Consider the following 16,216-nt stretch of genomic DNA (forward strand, 5'->3'; position numbering starts at 1 on the left):
AACCATAAATCATTTGGCTTCAATTAGCCCTTTTGTATCATAAAAATCATATTTGGACTTCAATCCAAAATAATAACAACAATAACCGCAACAGATTTCTCAATCCAAAAACAATTCGTAAGAAATCATCAAATTCATTTTGTTCAATATAGATATATATTGAAACCAAAAACATATATGTATATATGTAAATCAACCAACTTAAGCCTTAAATCAACATAATCAAGTAAAATCTGAAATTCACATAGAAGCATAGTCAATAGATTCATTTGAACCATAATTTCACAATAAAAAGCAAAATCGTGAAAAACCCGCATTGTACAAAATTTCTGCATAACCTTAAAATATCACTTTCTAAAAATTCTTTGATTATATATATATTTATATACATCAAACTCAAAATATAGTTGATAGTTACTTACCTTAGCTATAAATTGAGGAAAACACACCCGTTCAATTCCCCTCTAAATTCTGTCTAAGACGTTTCCCCTCCAAACACTTTCAAAACTCAAAAACTCTTCGGTTAGGACTTAGAACTATGCATAAGGATGCTATGGTTCTAATTTCGAGTGATTCGGACGGTTGAATCTCCGTAAATCAAAGAAACGGTGGAGAAACAGTTCAGAGAAAACTGATGATAAATATGAAAAAGAAAAAGAAAATGAAAATGAAATCAAATAGATGTTGATGATCATCAACGAAATACTCTGGAACATTTGAGAATTTTTTTGGCAAATATCACGTTTGATCCTCCATCTTTCTATAATCTTTTAAAAATTATTCTAAACTTTTAATTTACACATAAAACCATCGAATTAACTCCAAACTTTTCCTATAGCACCAAATTAACTTCACACACCCAATAATTATAATATATACTAATATCAAAATATAAATTTTAGAAATTTAGACACGGACGTGACATATGAGATGCAAAAAGTATACCCGTTAGGGTAATGGGATGGGTACGGATAATTAAAAAATGGATGTGTAAAGGTTTGGGATTGACATTACCCGCGGGTATCTACCTGTTGCCATCCCTAATGGTAATTACTGACTATATAAATGTGTAATAATATTGGAATTATTTTTATGATTAATAACCTTCAGTGGTGCAGAATCGTCCTCCTGATATTAGCATCAATTTGAAGTCTTCCCTATCTAAGCCTATTGCCTTTTCTAGTGTCAAGGAGAAGCCTATCCCCAAAGCAAGGGAGGAGTCTGGAGCCGTTTCAGCTTTCACGTCAGGATCTAGATTTGGGGCCTGACGATTGAGGAAGTTCATGAGCCTAACCAGGGGGATGAGCATATTGTTCAAAGCATGCCAGGTTTGGAGTTTGTTGAACCATCTGAGAAGGTGGTTAAATCTGTTAATCCCCTCTTTGTTTCCAAGGACGAAGCCCAGGGGGGGACCCTGGCCCTGGCTGCTCGAAGGATGAAGAAGATAAATGAGGTTAGTATTCCTATTCTTTGTGGTGATCTTGGGATTGGGAAGTCGATGGGAGTTAATAAAACTAGTTTGAAAAAGCTAAAGGGTAAACAAAAAAGTATCCAGAATACTTTGGCTTTACCAGAGAAGAGGGGGCCTGCGGGTACCTCGGCGAGGCTCTCAGGAGCCCCTAATAAATACCTGGCTTAGGTGTGTTGGTGCGGTCAGTTATCCTCCTTTCTATGGATTTGTTGTGTTGGAATGTTAGGGGTGCGGCTAGCAAGGCTACCCGTATCCATGTTAATGATCTAATTAAACATTTTAACCCTTCTTGTTTTGCTTTAATGGAAACTAAGATTAGTGGAGATAAAGCAGATGAGGTGGTTAAAAAGTTTAGGAGCTGGAACTGTGTTAGATCGGAGGCTACTGGCCGAGCTGGGGGGATTTGGCTTTTCTGGAAGCCAGATCGGGTTCATTTCGATATTATTAGCATGGACAAGCAGTTTATTCACTATAAAGTGAGTGTCTCCGGTAATAATTCTTTTTTAATTACCCTGGTGTATGCTGACCCTATTTTAGCCAATCGGAAACGGCTTTGGGAGGTTCTTTACTCTATGAGTGTCAGCATATCTGAGCCCTGGTTTGTGGCGGGTGACTTTAATGATATTGCTTTTATGAGTGATCAGAGAGGGGGTTCGCATCATTATGTTAATCGCTGCCTTCACCATAAGAATAGTATGGATTTATGTGGGCTTTCTGGTCTTGGGGCCTCCGGTCATAAGTTCACTTGGAAGCGCAACAGTACCTTTGTTCGGTTGGATAAAGTTTACGCTAATGTTTTAGCTCAGACTTCTTTCCCTGAGAGTTCTGTGTTAAATCTCCCGTTCCGCCATTCGGATCACTGTCCTATTTTATTTAGGCTGTTGAGAGGCAATCGTCCTAGGGGTGAGAGACCGTTCCGTTATCAATTGGCTTGGGAGTCTCATCCTAAGTTTAAGGATTTCGTTCATGATAATTGGAAACCTCACTCGAATGTCCTTCAAGCTGCTGAAGGATTCAGAAATAATGTGCTGGGGTGGAATAGAAATGTCTTTGGGCACATTATTAGAAGGAAGAATAAGTTATTGAATAGGATGGAGGGTATTCCGTGTAGGTTGGAGGTGAGGTTTGATCACGATTTGGATGGCCTCCTCAGAACCCTTCAGAAGGAGCTGGAGGCTGTGCTCAGGCAGGAGGAGCTTCTTTGGTTTCAAAAGTCTAGGAAGTCCTGGATAAGAGATGGGGATCGTAATACCAGGTATTTCCATCTTTCTACCATTATTAGAAGGCGGAGGAATAGAATTGATGCCATTAAGGACTCTAATGGTGATTGGGTGTATGAAGATGAGGAGATTCGGAGATTGGCCCTGGAATTCTATAAGGATCTGTTTAAAGAGGAGCCTGTTTATCTGGAGAGGGCTCACTCTGTTGCTACCTTTCCTATGATTGGAGAGGATAGCATTCAGGATGCCTTTCACCCTATCTCCCTGAAGGAAATAGACCAAGCCATTTTTAGTATTGGGGCTACTAAAGCTCTTGGGATTGATGGTTTGCCTGCTGGTTTTTACCATAAGCACTGGGAGGTTGTGAAGGAAGGTATCTATAATTTTATCATAGGTGTTTTTAATGGTTCTCAGGATATAGAGCTGGTGAATAGAACCCTTCTGGTTCTGATTCCTAAAATTGAGAAGCCTTCTTCCTTTTTGCATATGAGACCTATTAGTCTTTGTAATGTTTTTTATAAGACTGTTACAAAGATTGTGGCTAATAGAATCCGTTGCATTCTTCCTGAGATCATCTGCCAGAATCAGGGAAGTTTTGTGCCTGGTAGACAAATGATGGATAATGTCACTAGTACAGAAATGCTTACTTGTGTCGCACTTTTTCAGGTTGTTGTGTCGCACTTTTGTGCGACACAAGAACTTTGCATCGCTCTTGAGAGCGACACAAGCTACTCATTTGTTGTGTCGCACTTTCACGCGTGCGATACAATAGAGAGATAACTCTTGTGACGCGCTTCTAGAGTGCGCGACACAACATATAATAATTGTTGTGACGCGCTCGAAGGATGCGCGACACAAGCTCCCCGATTAATCTGGTACACTTTGTATCGCTCCTTCCTCATGCGCGACACAAAATATTGATATTTTTTAAAAAAAAATTTCCAGCATCTAGCATAAAATTTTATAATCAAAATTGAAAATAATAAAATAAATAAAAATTTGGATTGAAGAGAGCTATGATAGCATAAAAATTCTACACGCGAGGAAAATTTAAACAAAAACATAAGGAAAGGTTTAAACAGAGGCAACACAAAAAATGACTTGTTAAGTTACCAAGTCCTTTATCATCAATTATACATGAATTCATGTTCAAGCTCTCAAAATTGGTAAAACCTGCTCAAAATAAATAATAAAAATAAGAAAGCACTCTTAGAAATATCTATTGTCAAAAGTTCACTACACAAACCATCAAACGTTGAATTATAATTATTTGCTACTCAAACTAGCAAGTCAAGAAGAATCAGAGATGTGAACTATGAACAGCCTGAAAATCCATATACAGCTCTCCGATATTAAAATTCCATAAAATGATATAATTAACTATATTATTTTGTTAACTGAAAACAGAGGAGGAAGAAACATAAATAAGAGTGGTATACCCAGGCTAAAATAGTCAGTCAAGCAGGATCAAAGATACGACCTGTAAAATTTGGGTGACGTTCACTTGTCATTTGCTGTTCAAAATAGTCAGTGAAGCAGATCAAAGATATGAACTATGGACAACAATGATTCAATCATCTGGTTATTCTGATGAACTTGAAATATGAAGAAACACAAATACAATTGACATATTGAAAACTTGAAACACAAAAATTGCACTTCATCTATGTGTTTCTATAAGCCAACTGCAGCAAAGGTTTAAGAAATTAAATAAAACCATAATGCCAAAGAGAACACTGAATATATTTCCTACTTATTGGTAGGATCAATTTCCCAACTAATAGTCCATTAAGTAACTATAATAACATAAAACATAGGATCACAAGTAAATAGATGCAACCTTGCTCTCTAAAAATAAATGTACCAAATTAAAATTATAATGCAGTTAAACTATGTCATAGTTCTCTTGAAACTAGAAAATTGAAAAAGCAATGGCAGAGTCAAAACTATATGCCACTTAGCAGAGAATGTTATAACATGCCATTAAATTAGTTTAGGAGAAATGCAGTGAGGGACTTTGTTCTACCAAGGGCAAAGGTAGAAAATGTGTACATTATTATGGAAGCTAGAAATTGCAGCAGTGAGCTACAGTGAACATATCGTAATCAATTCAGGTAAAGATCAATTCAGATTACTCATTAACCACAGAGTAATAACAAGTGATCACTAATCCCACAGCTGTCAGCAACCTCAGAATACAAATCCATTTATAGCATTTGCGGATTTTAATACGAGAGTCTAATTTTATTAGGAACTAATCTATAAAAAAATTAAGTTTGGCAAGTTCCCAATCATATTTGAATCAGACTGATTTTTCTATCACAGTTATATTATGTGAATAACTATCTCAATTGAACTTAATTTAAACACCTCAAATAAAATTCAGAAAAGAAATACTAACCCGTCAGAATTTTCATACGGTGAATATGAAAAAACTTAGTTGTGACTTCATCATCTTTCAAAATTTTGTTGATATAGCCACAAAATTCCCCTGTCAAAAAGCACAGAGGGAAAATAAGCAAGGGATAAGGAGATATCTCTTAAATGGATCAAGAAAACAATAAACCAAGTAAGACATGCTTAATTATCAGTATAATTAAGTATACTAGCAGAGATAATACACATGGTGTTCTGGTGTACCTCTATATGCTCCACTTCCACAACAAGCATTCACTCCATCTTTAAAACCTGCTCATACATAATTAATCATTAGGGTAATTTACTTATGGATCAGCTAATAATAAGTGTGGAGTTAAATCAGTACATACCATATTTGGAGGGATTAGTTATCCTGTCGTGGAGCCAAATGTAAAAATTGGAGTTGCAATATTTAAACCCTTTTAGTAAATACTCAAGGCTTGTAAGAATTGCTTTCAAAGCATTGTTATGTGCTAATGCTAGAGAAGAAGCTGCCTCAAAGCAGGCACCTTCCTCTGCTTTTGGGTTCAATGCTCTCATCACTGGCAGGCAGCCTAATGGGCACATGCTTAAAAATGCAAACTTTCTTGCACCCATTTCGTACAACTCCTGCAATTTCAATAACAAAACCCAATTCAAACACTCAGCCATATAATTCGATTGTCCCCTAAACTTTTGGAGATATTTAGTTAGTCTTTTGAACTTGTTTCAAGTAATTTATTGGGTTTTTTTGAACTTGCTTTAAAGAAAACCGTTACAATTTGTTCAAATTCTTACTTTAAGCAAGTTTACTCTATAATGAAACATCTCTTCAAAATGCAGGAAACAATTGGATTACAGTATTTAGTCAAATATAGAGATCCTAATGTATTAATCCAAATAAAATAAAAGAAGAGAAAAAGAGGGGTGATTAATAATTAGTTACCTGGATTGAATTGGTCAAATTTCCAATGACCATTCCAATATACACTTCTTGAATGTATTTTTGTTGCATTTCTGGGTTAGCCAAATAACCTCTCAGATAGTCATTGCAAGGAAATGAGTTTCCAATTTTCTTAGATAACAGAAAATTGGACCCAAAACGTTTAGTGCAGGTTTCCAAGAGTTCTGGTTTCCGAAACTTGAAACACTTTAAAATCAAAATTCTTGGGGAAAATTTCCCCTGCAACATAGTATACAACATGTAAACTTCAAATAAGAGGCCAAAGAAATAGAAAGAGAATCACCTCTTATCAATTCTGCAAGTCAGAGTTTTGCTAACCATGTGTCTAAGTTCAGCATCACTCATCTTACTCCGAGCATAACCAAACACAGTGAAATGCTGCAATCAAAAGCAATAATTCCCCAATTCAGTTTGAAATAACAAGATTACTGAAAACATTAAAATCAAAAGTCAAACAGCAGAATTCCAATCAAACCCTAGGGAGACAATCCTCATAATAAAGTGCAAAAAGTGCAGGGAATATCTTTTTCTTGGCAAGGTCCCCTGAGGCTCCAACAACAATGATGCTAACAGTTGATTCATCTTTGTTAATGTCAAAATTAGCTACTTTTTTCAATTCCTCAGTCGAATTTATCGAAGACAATAACCCCTCTTTCAATGTATCCAAAGAAGTATCATTGTTTACTGGATTTACAAGAGTAGCCGCTGCACCTATATTCAAATTGCCATTCAAATAAAGCCAATCAGATTAAATGCCCATTTGGTTATGAATGTTTGGAGTAAAACATTGTTTACTGGATTTACAAGACTTATATTCAAATTGTCATTCAAATAAGCCAATCAGATAAAATCCCCATTTGCTTATGAATGTTTTACTCCAAACAGTAAACATAAGAAGTGTTCAAATATGTTTGATTAGGATTGAGAACATGCCCTAAAGCTGAAAATACAAAGGAGTTTCAGTGTCTATAAAAGGGATAAAAGTACCAAATCGCAACCACAACATTACAATTCAACAGATTCATGACATAAGCAATTCATAATTAAACCCAATTCGACAATCAATCAAAACTACACAAAATTATGCAAACAAAATTCATAAAAACCTAATCAAAACGAATGAAAAGGCAAGAATCCCAACTAACCATCTTGCATAAGAATCAAATCTGAGTAGGAATTATTTTGAGCAGCTTGTAAGGAGAGTTTAGCTGATAAAATCCTCTTGAGAATCGGATTCGATAAATTAACTCGTTGAAATTGTTGACCATTAATTGATGAAGAAGACGAAGGAATTAATGAATGTGAATTTGAAGAATAATGACAATAATGTATTGAAGAAAGAGTCGCCATTTCTGCCCCTTTTTCATCTCTTCTCTTCTCTTCTCGACCTCCTTTTTTCTGGTATATGAAGATGGAGGAGAAGAGCTTCGGATGTATCGAGAGGCAATACGGACCCTTGAGATCTCCGAAAGGCAGCTTTTGTCATTGGCTGAGGCTCTAGTTGTCTGTGTTGTTCCACGAGGGAGAAGAGAGATGGAGAAAAATTAAATAACAGAGAAGCCAAACGGAGCTGAAATCAAAACTAAAACAACAACATACCTGTGTTTCGGAGCACAAATCAAGAGAATTGAAGCCACAAAAACTTAAATTGGAAGAAACCGAGTAGAACCGAAGCTAGAAGAGGCGGTGAAGAGAGGGTGAAGATAGAAGAGGCGGGATAGAAGAGGCGCGAAGAGAAATCCCCAATTTTTGAAGATAGAAGAGGCGGGATAGAAGAGGCGTGAAGAGAAATTCCCAATTATTGAGATCGTTTTACCCATGTTCTTGGGTAAATAATTTATTAGGCCCATTTTTTTACCTAATACACTATTTAGTTTTTTTATTTTTAAAAACACATTATAAAGTTTTTATTTTTATTAATATTAATCATTTAATCCTTCTATCTAGTTTTTTTAGATTTTTAACGAATATATTTTAGCTTTCACGACAGCTATAGTAGATACAAAATGGTCATGTTACTCTGTTATTTTCTGTCTGTCTGTTTATGCTAAATATAACGGTTAAAAAGCTAAAAAAGAATAGATAGAATGACCAAGAAGTTAATATTGATAAAATATAGAGATCTTATAATGTGTTTTTTAAAATATAGGGACTAAACAGTGTGTTAGGTAAAAATGATGAGACTAATAAATTATTTACCCCTTCTTTTTTATGGGTTTACATTTTTTTTAATTTCATATCATTTTAATAAATTGTAACAATTTGTTAATCTATCGATATTTTTTTTAAATTTATTTTTTATATTTAGAAAATTATGACTAATATTAGTATTTATACCAATTATTAATTAATAGTTTATATTAATTAATAATAGTTATAGTACTATTTTTTAATATATTATTATAATTAATTAAATTATTTTTTATTTTTAATTAATTTATATGGGATAAATTTTTAAGTTTATACATATGTACATGCTATTTGATTTTTAACCTTCTTTTTAATTCTTTAGTATTTTAAGAATTATGAAAAAAATAATAATTATATTCAAATAGTATTAGTTGTGTCGCACTTTTAAAAAGGAGCGACACAAAGATAACACTCCTTGTGTCGCTTTTATAAAAGCGTGACACAAAGATAACACAGTCCTTGTGTCGTTTTGGTAAAGGTGCGTCACAAGCTTGCTCTTGTGTCACACTGTAAGACATGCGATACAAGAAGTAACTCGTTTGTGACGTATGCTCTTCAAGCATGACACAAGTGATGACACAGAATACTTAGTTGTGTCGCGTTTACAAAACGCGCGACACTAATTACTCTCTTGTGTCGCTTTCTCTTCAAGCGCGACACAAGAGGTGCGACACAAGTAAGCAATTCTGTACTAGTGTGTGGTGATTGCCCAAGAGATGGTCCACACGATGAAGATCAGGAAGGGGAAGAAAGGCATTGTGGCTCTTAAGTTGGATTTGGAGAAAGCCTATGATCGCATCAACTGGAGTTTCCTGATGGAGAGTCTGGAAAGAGCAAGGATCCCTGACAGTTGGAGAAGGTTAATTAAGGTTTGTATCTCTTCTCCTGTTTTTCAAATTATGATTAACGGTGATATGTCGGAGGAATTCTCTCCGGGCCGGGGTATCCGTCAGGGTGACCCAATGAGTCCCTTCCTTTTCGTTATTGTTATGGAGAGGTTGTCTCATCTGATTCAAGATGCTATTGATAATGAGAATTTCCACCCAGTGGCTATCAATAGTTTCTGTCCCCAGGTTACTCACTTATTCTTTGCAGATGATGTCCTAATCTTCCTGGAAGGTAATGAGGAGCAGTTGAGTGTTATTATGGATATTCTTGATTGTTTCTGTTATGCCTCTGGGCAGAAGCTTAATGTCCAAAAGTCTAGGATGATGTGCTCTAAAAATATGAACCAGAGAGTCTGTAAAAGGTTAAGTGATCTGTCGGGTATTCCTCTGACTGGCTCCCTAGGGAAGTATCTGGGTATTCCCCTCCACAGTGAGAGAGTGTCTAAGGTGTCTTTTAAAGATACTTTGGATAAAGCTAATATGAAGTGTGCCACGTGGAAAGCCAAGACTCTCTCTCTCTCGCTGGCCGCCTTACATTAATTCAATCTGTTAATTGTGCGACTCCCAATCATATTATGCAGGCTTGTCATCTTCCGGATCCTGTGCTTAAAGATCTTGATAAAATTAACCGTAGGTTCCTGTGGGGGGAAGCTGATGAGGGGAGAAAGATCCATCTTGTGCCTTGGAGTGAGGTTTGTCAGCCTAAAGATTCAGGAGGTCTGGGCATTAGGAAAACTAAAGATAATAATAAAGTCTTATTAATGAAACTCCTGTGGCGAATGTGGCAGTGTCCTACAGCTCTTTGGGTCCAGCTCTTATGCGGGAAGTACCGGAAGGATAAGGTGTTGGGGGGGCCTAAGGAGAGAGTGGTTAATTGTTCCTTTCTTTGGAATGGCATTAGTGCTGTGTTTGCTGAATTTTGTTCTGGGATTGGGTGGAATGTGGGTAATGGCAGGTCCATCAATTTCTGGAAGGATATTTGGGTAGGTAAGAAGCCTTTATTGGAGGTTTGTACTTCCTTGCCTCCGTTGGACGTTCAGGACTGGAGGATTGCTGATGTTGTGGATTCTGAGGGTGAGTGGATTTGGGATAAATTTGATTCATACCTCAGTCTGGAATCGCTCCTTTCTATTAGAGGGGTTCACATTAGTAATCAAATTGAGGATCAGGATAGTTACTGTTGGGTGCTGACAAACAATGGGGCCTATTCGTGTAAATATGCTTTTCAGGCATTCTATCAGGGTTTGGATTCTTCTTCCCCAGGGGTGTGGAAGACGGTTTGGGGCTTGAAAGTACCATACCGCATTAGGAGCTTCCTGTGGCTTGGGGCTAGGAATAGGTTGCTTACTAACTCGGATAGAAAAAGGAGGCACCTGGTGGATTCTGGAGCCTGTGGCAGATGCAGAGGGTTTGAGAAGACGTTGTGCCATGCTCTCAGGGATTGTGAGAAAAGTTTAGAGGTTTGGAGAAGAATTCTCCCTACGGATGTGTTTCCTTCCTTTTTAGCCCATTCTGAAAATAATTGGTTTGTTGATGGTATTAATGGGATTCTTCTGCCTGGGAATCAAGGTGTTCTTCTTTTTGTGGCGGTGTGCCATCAGATTTGGAGGTGGCGGAACGAGGAGATCTTTGGAGGAGGAATGGTTTCTATGCCAAATGTCCTTGATTTCTTTTCTAAGAAGATTAGTACCTTGGTTGAGAGTTTTGGTGAGGACCCCTTAGCTAGGGTGGTTCAGAGGAAGGAGGTCAATCTTTTAGGCTGGTGTAGGCCGAGTGAAGGTGTGGTTAAGCTCAACACTGATGGTTCTTGTCTGAGAGACGAGAGAATTGCTGCAGGAGGGGTCCTTAGAGACGATGGAGGCAGGTGGGTTTCTGGCTTCTCTCAGAATTTGGGTATTGGTTCTTCCTTTTCTGCAGAGCTTTGGGGGATTCTATCTGGCCTGAAGCTGGCTAAGGATCTAGGGGTGAAGAAGCTTCTGGTTGAGTCAGATAACCAAGAAGCGGTTAAAATGATTTCTGAGGACAAGTCTGTTTGCCGGAATAGCTTGAATATTATTAAATGCATTAAAAGGATTGAGTCCTCCTTTGAGTCTATTAAGTTTGTTCATATTTATAGGGAGCAAAACCGCGTCGCGGACCGTCTTGCAATGGAAGGGCACTCTGGTTTGTTGGGTCTTTCTACCTTTTCTTCTCCACCGGGCTTCATTTCTTCTTTGATCTTGGAGGATATGGTGGGGGTCAGTTTTCCTAGGCTGATCCCGGGTTGAGTTGTTTTGTTTGTTTGTTTTTTTTCTTTCCTTTCCTACTAAAAAAAATTATATTAAATTGTATCTGCTCTCTATTATTTTTTCGTTTATATATTTTTTTAATTTAGGAAGAGTGGAAACTGTTTATCTTGTTCATGGATTTATATCTACGTGATTGCATCAAAATAAATGACTCAGATTCAAATGCTCGGAATGACCTAAATGCTGAAGATTGGATTGCAACTACTTTTCTTTGGATTTCGATTTATAAGAAGTATATGTCTCATTATTGTTTTGTGTTTTTTTATACAATTTATGACATTTTTTGTTCTCTGTAGTCGTTTTAGTCTCGTTGTAGATCTTATAAAGGTTGATTCCTTACTGTTTTCTTACTGTACTTGTTTTGTTTTTATCTAATGAAGCTATATGTATTTTTATATAAAAAAGGACCATTAGTTGGTATATTTCTGAAATTAGAGGTGAGAGATTATGGATTCGAACTCATCCTCTTACAAAACAACCATAAAAATAGAGCATTATAACATTAGGAATGTTAAATCAAACATTTTTATTTAAATTATCTTTAAAAGGAACTTGAGAAATTAACGACTAAAGTTAGTCCTTGTTTGCGAGAAGTTAATGGAGGTAAATGAAATATAAAATATTACATTAATCTTATTTGAGAGTTATGTTTGGAGTGTACATGAAGCTTAATAAAAGTTAAACTTTTACATTCTTTAACATAAAATTCTAATCTCTAAATTGAGGGTTAATAGAAGTAAGGGAAGATTGATTATTATTATTATTATTATTATTATTATTATTATTATTATTGGTCTATGGAGAGTAAACTTTAACTTTCATTCCCCTTCGTATTTAAACTCTCAAACGAAATTAAATTTTTAACTTCAATTTACATTCTATAAACTTAGTCCACGGACCTGGATACCCGTCCAGACTTGTGTCCCTTGCGCCGAACTTGGACAATGAAAATTGATCTTAAGCACAGCTCTGTTAAAGCCCGCCTATTTTTTGGGATGGCATGGAACTGATAAAAATAGCACGGACCGGTCCAGCTCGGCCCGTCTATTTTTTGGGAGGGCTTGGGAATGATGAAAATAGCACGGACCGGCCTAGCCCAACCTACCTTATTACTATTAATTAGAAAATTTATATATTTATAATTAAATATTTATTTTTAAGTATAGATTTTATTTTTTATAATTAAAAATTATGTATGTTTTTTTTTAAGTTGACTTATATAGGATAAGCTTGAGATCTGATTTTTAAGCCCGAACCCGTCTAAAATAAAAGCGGGCTAGACTGGGATAAGTTTGGGATGAATATTTTTATATAAAAGTCTGTTAGGCCAACCTGAACACGTCCCAGCCCATGGACATCTCTATAAACTTAAAAAAGAAATATTAATTTTTAACTTTCATTTCCATTGCATTCTTTTAACTCTCCCCTTCATCAATCTTACACGGCATTTAGTATTTGATGGGGATAGAGATAGAGATAGAGATAAAGGTTGGGATAAAGATAACAAAATTTGGATAGAGATAAAAATAAGGTAGGATGATTTCTTGTCCATTGTTTTAAATAGAATCATATATTATTGTAGTATTAACATGGAATGAAATTAATTAAATTTAATCTTAATCTTGAAAAATACTTGAAACACTATACTAAGGGGGTGTTTGTTTCAGCTTTTCGGATGAGCGTTTAACGTTTCACTCCAAATCGTAAGAAATATAGCGTTCGGTTAGGTTTATATAACTGCAGCGTTGGAAAATGCAGTGTTTTGGAGCTTTTCACGAAAAGCTCATTCATGAACAATTGTTTGTAGTTAGTTGTTATTGGCAGAATTATCCTTTTTATTTCCATAAAATATGTTTATTTTTTAATATTATTTATATTTCTACAACATAATTACCGAAAGAAGAAGATTTTGTTACGTTCAATAAATTTTATTTTTTATATAAATTATTTTTATTAATTTGTTGATACTTTTTTTATTTTATAATAGAATAAGGTGCAAAAATACCCCTAATGTTTATAGCTAGGAGCAATTTTACCATTAATGTCTAAAAATACAATAATACTCCCAATATTGGCAGTCAAGTTCAATTTTACTCCTAACATTGACAAGTTGGGTCAATTTGAGAAATAATTCATTAAAGTGTCTTCTTGGTCATAAATATTGTCATCTACACTTCATATGTGCATCATTTTATCATCATTAGTAACAAATCACAAACATATGATTATACGTGAATTTTTTTAAAAAAATATATTGTCTTTTATACAAGTTGGATAAAGAAAATTCAAATATTTCATCGAATTTATAAAAATTAATTTTTAATTTTATTATTAAATCACAAAAAATATGAAATGTCTTTTTTAGAACTAATTGATATGTGCAATTGGTGTAGAATAAGAAAAAAATATTTTTATTTTATAATAATGTCTTAAATTGTTTCAACTTGCCAATGTTATGTGTAAAATTGCTCTTAGCTGCCAAAGTTATGGGTAAATCGCACCATTTTAGATGTTAAGAGTAAAATTGCTACTAAACGTTAGAGACAGTTTTTCACCTTATCATTTTCATAATTTTTTTATTGATTAATTTAAAATATGTTCATATTAACATTTTAAATCCAAACAGCAACAGTTTAATATAATTTTATCAAACACTAATAATCAAACAACTAATAACAAACAGCTAACAGCAACCGCAACAGCTATCAGCTAACAGCTGAACAAAACAGGACCTAAATTTTCAAAACACAGAAAATGGAATAACTAATACATTTAAGTGGGTAGATTAAATTTAATTAATTTCATTATACATTCATACTACAATAATATACAGACGATCTTAAGTTTTCAAAAGTTCAAATATTAAAATTAATAGGAGAATATTTGGAATACTTAAAAGTTTAAATAGACGGGTTTTAATGGATCTAGACCGGATTGGATCTATGATTAATTTTCATTGTCCAAACCCGGCCCAAAGAAATAAGTTTATGTATAAACCAAAATGTAAAGAAATTTACAGAATTAAGAAATGAAAACCAGAGTATTTGGATATATTAAAATTGCAGTTTAATCATCATCAGGCTTACAAGCCCCCTTGGAATTGGAAGGAGAACAAACTTTTTCAAGCCTTCTTCCAATGGAAGCACCAATCTCACCTGAACAAACTTTTTCCAATCCTCTTCCAACTACACCTCCAAACCCTCCTTCCGAAACAGAATCTCTCGATTCCTTCTTCCTCGGATGTATCGTCCCGAAAAGAGCTTCAACTTCTTCTTTAGCTCTTTGAAAAATACTCGGACCTTTGATTTCATCCATACCAGTATTCTCATCAATGTCATCTCTCCTTCCATGAGTTTCGCTGTAACGATGATGACGACGATCACGATTGCTGATTGCTTCTGCAGATTGATTGCTGAAATAGCAATAACAAATCTCATAATCCAAATTACAGATCTGATTTTGAAATTCGTATCTATACTATACTATACCAACCTTTTCTGATGAGCTTCAATCTCCTCTTTCGCTCGATCAAACACATTTGGGGCTTTTACGTTATTGATCGGAGTGTGTTCATTAACGTCTTTCTTCTGATGAAAATGAAATCTCTCACTGTGTAATACTGCCTGAATCTTCTCCTTCGCCCTCTCTACTAGATTTGGGGCTTTCACATTTTCATCTGCCGCCGTATCAACAAATATCAGAATCAAAAGTGCCGCGATTAAATTCAATCTCAAATTGAAAAATATCAAGAATAAATAGAAAAAGGAAAAAAGAAATCCTACCTGATAGAATTTTAGATCCAGCCATTGATATAGATAAGAAGAATGATCGGATTTTGATGAAAATTGGAATTGTGAGATATAAATAAAACTAGAAGAAGAAAATAAACCGCCGCGTTTGGCAAAGTTTTTTTTTTTTTTTTTTTTTTTTTTTTTTTTTTTTTGATAAAAGTGCCATATTTCATTCCATAGAATCATAAAGTACAAATACAGCACAATAAAACTTCCCACCTATACAGGCTATAACCAGTATAAGATCCACAAAGGAAAGAAAATATACTACAAAGAGCAAGATAAAGACTACAAAGAGCAAGATAAAACCACAAAGGGTACTCGCGTTTGGCAAAGTTAAGATCTTTTTGGCCCCTTTTATATTTTTTGGTGTGTTGTTTTGATTGGTTGTCCGCCAGATCAAATTGTGGAAAATATGCTTAAAAAGTGCATGCAATGGAGGCTTGATCTCCTACACTGCAATTAGATGTAATCTTCCACGTCAACTATCATTAATTATTGAGAATCAATGTTTTTCTTTTAGGAAAATTACAAAACTAGGTCAAATGAGAGACTTATTTACATATTTAACTCATTTATTCAACCTACTACATATTTAGACTGATTTTTGTGTGACTTTCCAGACCTTTTGGAATGAGAAATGAAAGTCCAGACCTTTTGGGATGGATGTGTCCCACGGTGCATACCAAGATTACTCATCCGCTTCAAAATTGATACCGGATTAGTTAGGTTCACTTTGAAGATTGACACCATGGGATGGAAGTGTCCCATGGTGCACACCAAGATTGGCAACACCTCTCCTAACTAACCATTTCAAGAGTGAATGTGTCAATCTTGAGGGAAGTTAATCCCTATACATGAAGGAAAGTTATCTCCCCTGCAGCCCAGTACGCCGCCTTCTAGAAAGGGATGTTACATATTCAATCACCTTCAGAAAAAAATAATCGTGTTAGGCAGGGAAAAAGACGATTTTGGCTTTGCGAAATGAGATTAGCGAAGCATGCGAAT

The 16,216-nt window shown here is 35.2% G+C and overlaps 1 protein-coding gene across 1 annotated transcript; it reads right to left on the reverse strand.

Annotated features, from left to right (window-relative positions):
- Nucleotides 1–14,438: 14,438 nt before the first annotated feature.
- LOC136203210 (uncharacterized) lies at nt 14,439–15,347 on the reverse strand. The gene is made up of 3 exons (XM_065994307.1): nt 15,200–15,347; nt 14,910–15,093; nt 14,439–14,829 (listed from the first exon to the last, which is right to left on the reverse strand). Exons 1-3 carry the CDS (start codon nt 15,222–15,224, stop codon nt 14,484–14,486), a joined length of 555 nt encoding a protein of 184 aa, XP_065850379.1. The 5' UTR covers nt 15,225–15,347; the 3' UTR covers nt 14,439–14,483.
- Between the last annotated feature and the right edge of the window lie 869 nt (nt 15,348–16,216).

Source organism: Euphorbia lathyris, chromosome 8 (assembly GCF_963576675.1).
Source record: "Euphorbia lathyris chromosome 8, ddEupLath1.1, whole genome shotgun sequence".
NCBI classification, from domain to species: Eukaryota; Viridiplantae; Streptophyta; class Magnoliopsida; order Malpighiales; family Euphorbiaceae; genus Euphorbia; species Euphorbia lathyris.